Source organism: Hyaena hyaena, unplaced genomic scaffold (assembly GCF_003009895.1).
Source record: "Hyaena hyaena isolate Hyena2069 unplaced genomic scaffold, ASM300989v1 scaffold_989, whole genome shotgun sequence".
In the NCBI taxonomy this organism is placed as follows: Eukaryota; Metazoa; Chordata; class Mammalia; order Carnivora; family Hyaenidae; genus Hyaena; species Hyaena hyaena.
The window spans coordinates 674,789-681,275 of NW_024081623.1; the positions used below are offsets into that span (position 1 = coordinate 674,789).

The window sequence follows — 6,487 nt, forward strand, 5'->3', positions numbered from 1 at the left end:
AGGGCCGGATGGCCCTTCCCGCGACTGCGCCACTTCCGAGGAGGCTGTGGCCGCCCTGTTGACGGACCCCCGGGCCGGGGCCGGGCGCGATGGCGGACTGGGCTCGCGGTGAGCGCGCGGGAGCGAGCCGACTGGCGGCGCGGCCGGCCGTGACCGACGGGCTGCCCGCTGGAGCCGCCTATGCCTGCCCCTGCCCCGCTGAGTGGCCGCGGAGCCGGGTTGCGCGCGGGGGGGAGGGGTCGCTGGGGCCCTGCGGTGCTCCTGCCCCTGCGAGGTCGTTCGGCCGGTGGCCCGCAGGTCCCGGAAGCTAGCATGGGAGAGACTGCTTTGCGTGGTGAGGTGGCCCAGGCAGTCCCGTTTGCCCTCGGAGAGCCCCCGTACTCACCTGGGATTGGGATGCTGATGCCCGTGTCTCTAGTCTCTTGTGACTGTTAAGGTATTAATGAACACGAAGTGATTAGCAGGACGTTAACATCCTTTCTTTTGGGGTTGGTATTCGTCAGTGATTCGTAGGGCTGTGCCTCTGTCACATTAAGGCATCCCGACTGCTGCAAATTTGCACTCCGAACTTGGGGGAAGATGGTTCGCACCCATCTGATGTGACAAATTCGGAATCATCCAACCCAGTACTAGTCATGGCTCAGGGTGTTCTGTAAGATGCGGGGTGTAGAGGTGAACAGACCTAGGGCTTGCAGTCAGGATCGGCCTCAGCCCCTATTTTTGTGGGTTGGGGAGCTTTGCTAATTTGTTTCCTCTTTGGTCACTTGACATCCCTTCAGGACCCAGTTCATGGGCCATCCCTGCCAGAGCCTTTCTGCTTCCCCCCTGGTGCTCTTCCTACCAAGATTAACTGTCCCATATATCCTGATGATGACATCTGTGGAGGCATCATGCAGGTTCTGTGACAATATCAGAAAGTGCCAGTAGGACTTGCACCACTCTGGGGTGCCTGGATATGTTCACAGGACATGGTCACATGACGGGTGCTCACACACACTATCCTTTACACAGCCCGTCACGTGTGACGTCCAGGCACCGGACCCTGGGTTAGGGTTGGGCCTACTCAACAGACGTGAACTGAGTCCTCTGAGACTTCCAACATGGCTGGATAGGATTGGAGTGAGAGTCCTGAGGCCACAAAGGGCTGACACTCAGGGGTCAAGGGCAGTGCTCACAGATGGATGCTCTGCCTCAGACTCTCCCTTCTCGCAGCTCAGAGCCCCGCCGCTGTGGAGGAGATTCTAGACCGGGAGAATAAGCGGATGGCCGACACCTTGGCTTCCAAGGTCACCAGACTCAAATCGGTCAGTGGTGGTCGTCCCTTCACCTCCACCTGGCACCCTGGAGTGGGGGCTAGAGGGAGGGTAGAGGCTGGGGAGGGTTTCAGGCAGCGCCCATCTTCCTTGTCTCCTCCATGGTAGCACTCGTGTGTGAGGTCCAGGTGACACCTGAATCTCCTGATCTCTGCTAGTGGTCCTGTGTCTGGCAGAGTTGTTTGCAGGGTCTGCTGGTCTTACTGGGGGTCAAGTGCCATCCAGTGTCCCTTCTCTGGCCTGACCTTGCCCCCTCTGTGTCCTGACCAGCTGGCCCTGGACATCGATAGGGACGCAGAAGACCAGAACCGGTACCTGGACAGCATGGTAAGGGTCTGCAGTGTGCGCGGGCATCGCGGTCAGCTCTGCCCCACACTGCCTGCTATGCAGGCTCCCAGCGTTGCCTGCAGCACCTGCATGTTGGCCGTGGAGGTGCTGTCCCTGTGTGACTGTGCTGGGATTCCTCCCTCAGGACTCGGATTTCACAAGCATGACAGGCCTGCTCACAGGGAGCGTGAAGCGCTTTTCCACAATGGCGAGGTCTGGGCGAGACAACCGGAAGCTTCTATGTGGTATGGCCGCGGGCCTGATCGTGGCCTTCTTCATCCTCTCGTATCTCCTGTCAAGGGCAAGGACATGAGCCACTAGGAACTGGCTTTTGTGGGTGTCTGGGGCAACCAGGGTCTTCCCCTGCCTGGTGTCCTAGGCTCCAGAGGACCTATGTACAAAATATTCCTTTGAAACGATGATTGTAGCTTGGAAATCTTCTTGTGTGACTGGGAGTTGGTGACTTCCTCTGACCCAGTGAGCTCCTGTTGGCTGGTCCCATGTGTGTAAGGGTCTCTTTCCATTGGGGAAACCAAGGCCCAGCCCTCTGTACTACTGCAGGTGCTAGAGGCTCTCACAGAGCCAGGTCTGAGCAGATCCGCTTGGAATCCTGCTCATGGCTACCTGTGGCTAGCAGTCTTCCCCTGTTCCTTGGGGCTTTGACATCTCAAGGTTCTGCCCTATCCTTGTCTCTGGCTAAGGCCATATCTGATATCTGAGATGCTTGGAGCTGACACAGGAAGGCGGTGTGCTGTGAACTTTGAGCACCGTTTCTACTCAGAGATGGCAGGTACTCTTGGCTAGGGGCTGCTGAGCATGGGCAGATCAGTGTCGAGGGTTCCGCCATGAGGCCTTGCCTGTCCTTTGGGCCCTTGGGAAAGGGCAAGGGGTTGTGGATGAAGGTGTGGACTGCAACCTTGGCTGGAGGCCCTGGGCCCTCTGAGATCCAGTCCTTCTGGATCTCACAGTCTGTATCCAGGAGCAGAAACTCCCATTTTCTCAGAATTCAAGAGGTATCTAACACCAAAGATGTATTTCTGGGACACCAGACCTTTAGAAGCAGTTCCATCTGTCATTTCAGAGTCAGACAGAGTGTGTGTTGAAGGGGCACCTTCTACGGGTCAGGACAGGAGGCTTCCCTACAAGGACTCTAGAACCCATAGGTCATTTCTGGAGTGTCAGCAGGCAGCTTCCCCTCCACAGAGGCCCTTTGACAGTGAGTACCGCCTTACTAAGGGGACTCTTAGTTAATCTCCGCATCCCCAGCCTCCGCAGACTGCCCTCCATGCCCTCACTGCCTACGTGGCCAGCCCCATGTTCACACAAACCGAACCACAGGCCCAGCTGGCCCAGCGGCTCCTCACCCCATAGTGAGGTGTTGGCACCCTCACTTGTGCACAAATGCATGTAACAAACGATTCGTTGGCTCCGGGTCCTTCCCCATCTTCTGCCATCCCAGTTATTCCCCCTTACCCCTCAGGACCGTTGCTCCCTGTCCACCTCCTTTTCCAGGTCACACGTATTGACCACATGTCAGCTCTCTCGGCCCCGCCTTGCTCTGGTCTCCAGCCCTGGGCACCTCCCCTATGGCATTGAGGCTCGTTCTCCCTTCTCCTGCCTCGTCTTCCTTTCTGTTGTCCATCCAGCAGGCCTGGCCTTTCCTTGCACAGTCATTCCATTCTACCTGCTGGCCCCCTCAGCCCTCCCGGAGGAGAGGATCCCACTTTCCTACTTTCCTACTTCTGAGGGTTCTTTCTGACTGCCTCTGCTCTTCCACATGCTAGTTTCTCATCCAGTGAGGTCGATTTACCTGCCTCCGTGTCTCTGGGACTTTGCTGTTTCTGCTTACTCCTTACTTCCTTCGCAGGCTCCCATTGTCCTGCCTCACTCCCCAGTCCCTGCGCTCTCTGGTTTTGACTTAGCCCTCTGCTCATCTCACATTACGCTTTGTCACAGGGGTGTGTTCACAGGTCACCAGGCTTAATAGGGACTGCCAAGGGCACTGCAGACACACCCTCACCCTGCATCCCCTGCTCTTCCTGGGCCTGTGGTGCTGACCTCACTTTCCGAGAACATGCTCCATCGTGGGAGCCACAGCACACTAAGCAAGCTGCGCCTGCCTGTCCTGCCGATGCAGACTAGTTTAGATTTTTTGTTTTGGGTGGTCTTGCTGAGTGCTTTCTGCTGTCTCTCTCAGACCTCCAGCTGCAGCGTTCTCTCCTGAAGTCTCCATCTCTGCGTCCCCATCTCCACTTCTAGCTATTTTGGGGGCTGGGTTTTAGTTACTTTCTGGTTTATCTTGTGGTTTCTCATTCTCATTGCATTGGGGTGGATTCTGTGAGGGGGCCCAGCCTGGCCATTTTGCCAACCTGTCAGAGCCTTCACCCTGTTTCTGCCCAGCCTTGTGTACCCAGCACCTACATAGGCAGGGTTTGCTGACATTGGTCCCTGAGACTAGTAACAGAAAGGACCTGGGGACCCAGTCTGTGCCAAGTGAGGACACACTTCCAGGCTCTATCCAACAATTCAAGGACAAGGCATTTAACAATAAAAATTTGGAAGAAACCGTTTTTGGTGTCCTCATTTCCTTGGGTGCTTCATCTGGAGCTGACCAGGTCCACAGACAGGCCATGGACACTGCTGGTCTAGACCCCGCTTCTGCCACGTCTCTGCACCCGCCCTCACTTGGCCCCCCACCCTAGGCAGATGGTCACAGGCTTACCACTTTCTCTGCCAAGTTTCTATAACTCAGATGGGGCTGATGATAGCATTACTCCCAAGGGTTAAATGAATAAATGTGAGGTGCTCAGAACACATAGCCTGACGTGGTCCCAGCTGGGCCAGGGTCAGCAGACATATGCTCTGTGGCTATGGCTGGCTGGTTCACAGAGACAGCAAGCAGGATCACCCACCTTGAGGTCTTCAGCGACCTCCCCAAGGTTGAGGTGAAATCCAGACTCCCATTCCTAAAGGCCTGGCCTTGGACTCCAAGTGGCCTCTGGAAATGCCTGTTTTTGGCTTCACTCGGACACCCCCTTCCTGGCTCTTGTGTTTCCTAGATTGCCTTTGCTGCATAACAGATCACCTTCAAACTTAGTCACTTATAATAATTTTTGTCTTAGGATTACTGTGGTTGGAATTTGAGACCCATATGGTGGGGACAGCTCTCTGCCTAGAATATTGAGGCCTCAGCTGAGAGACCTGAGGCCAGGGCTGCTGTCACCTGAAGGCTTGCTCACATCCCTGCCGGTTGATGCTGGTGTGAGCTCAGGGTCCAGCTGTGCTGGCTGTCTGGACGTTGATGTGGCCACACCACATGTTGGGCGAGCACCATAGTGGTGTCTGGTGCTGAAGTGAGCAAAGGGAGGGGGTTATACAGGCACAAGCTATTTCCTTTTTATGTCCTGGCCTGGCCTGGCCTCAGAAGTCACATGGTACCCACCTTATTCAGGATGGTCACAGTCCCTAGTCCAGATTGAAGGGGAGGGACACAGATCTCATGGGCCTGCATGACACAGGTCAGTCATGCAAGGAGAAGACCACACAGGAGGGGACGGATGCTGGTGTGACTGTCCTTGGAGTGCACAACAAAATGTGAAGTGCAGGCAGAATTAGGAGGGTGGGCACGGCGGGCCGTCCAAGGATCCCAAGCCCTCCTCTCTCTCAGACCCCCAGCACTGGAAGCCAGGATAGGACCCAACAGCCTATACTGGGGGTGCCTTTTTGAAAAAGCTTGATCCTACCATCAAGACAAACCCATTAGTAATGGGATCTGTGGTTTATTAAATATCTGGGCACAGCAGGAAACATGATTAGCAAATGGGAAAGCAGAGTAGAAAAAAATAACTGATCACAACTGTCCAAACAAGTGTGCTCTGCCCTGTAGGGCCAGGCCTGCCACAGCGCAGCTTGGGGAGGAGGTGTCCCTAGCCCATGGCCCAGATGTGGGAACGTGATGTGCAGAGGCTGTGAGTGATGGGTTGCGGTGAGGGCCAAGGCTATTCCACATCCACCACGAGGGGCGTCATGTAGTCGGAATGTTTGATGCCAAAGGTGACGATGGGGGCGCAGGGCTTGGTCACTGTCACCTGGGGAGGAGAGGCTGTGAGAGGATCTGGTGCCCCTGCCCCTGGCTGACAGGTCCTGCCCTCCCTGGGGCCAGAGCTGCTGACAGTGGCTTCACTGTCCCTCCTGAGCCCTGGGCCAAGGTGACCAGCACCAAGGCCATGCTAGCAGGTTGGGTGAGTGCTCTGCACACTAACTGTCACTGGTGTCTTGGGGAGGCAGGACCTGCCAGCTGGGGAAATGGTGTGCCAGGAGAACCTAGCATTCTAGGGATGCAGGGCCATCGTGCCCCCGACGGGCTCACAGGCCTTTCCCCACCACGTCCACTCTGGGCTTGTTCCCTGACTACTCCTCTGACCTGTGCCTCCCTCCCCCACCCCAACCAGGCTGTGCTTCTGCTGACCCCACACCCCCGGGATGTATCCCCCAACAACTCAACCACTCTGGCCTGTGTTCCCGGTCACCCAGGCTTTGCCCTCTCACCCCCTCTGGGTGGTACCCCTACTCCCCCGCTGGGTTGCAACCACCCCCACGCCCTCTGGGCCATGTCACCCTCCTCCCAGCTCCCCCCTCACTGTAGCTCCCACCCCCCCCACCCCTCTGGGTCACGTCACCCTCCTCCCAGCTCCCCCCTCACTGTAGCTCCCACCCCCCACCCCTCTGGGCCACGTCACCCTCCTCCCAGCTCCCCCCTCACTGTAGCTCCCACCCCCCCCACCCCTCTGGGCCACGTCACCCTCCTCCCAGCTCCCCCCTCACTGTAGCTCCCACCCCCCCCCCCC

General features: G+C 57.0%; 2 protein-coding genes across 2 annotated transcripts in view; one reads left to right on the forward strand and one right to left on the reverse strand.

Annotated features, from left to right (window-relative positions):
* Nucleotides 1-6: 6 nt before the first annotated feature.
* BET1L (Bet1 golgi vesicular membrane trafficking protein like) lies at nt 7-4,206 on the forward strand. The gene is made up of 4 exons (XM_039221550.1): nt 7-108; nt 1,213-1,304; nt 1,584-1,640; nt 1,786-4,206. The coding sequence occupies exons 1-4, from the start codon at nt 90-92 to the stop codon at nt 1,951-1,953; spliced, it is 336 nt and encodes a 111-aa protein (XP_039077481.1). The 5' UTR covers nt 7-89; the 3' UTR covers nt 1,954-4,206.
* A 1,366-nt stretch (nt 4,207-5,572) lies between these two features.
* ODF3 (outer dense fiber of sperm tails 3) overlaps nt 5,573-6,487 on the reverse strand; it is a 4,425-nt gene continuing 3,510 nt past the window's right edge. Inside the window, exon 7 of the mRNA XM_039221537.1 lies at nt 5,573-5,728. Within this exon, the coding sequence (XP_039077468.1) occupies nt 5,639-5,728 (90 nt within the window). The 3' untranslated portion in view covers nt 5,573-5,638. The remainder of the gene's footprint in view (nt 5,729-6,487) is intronic.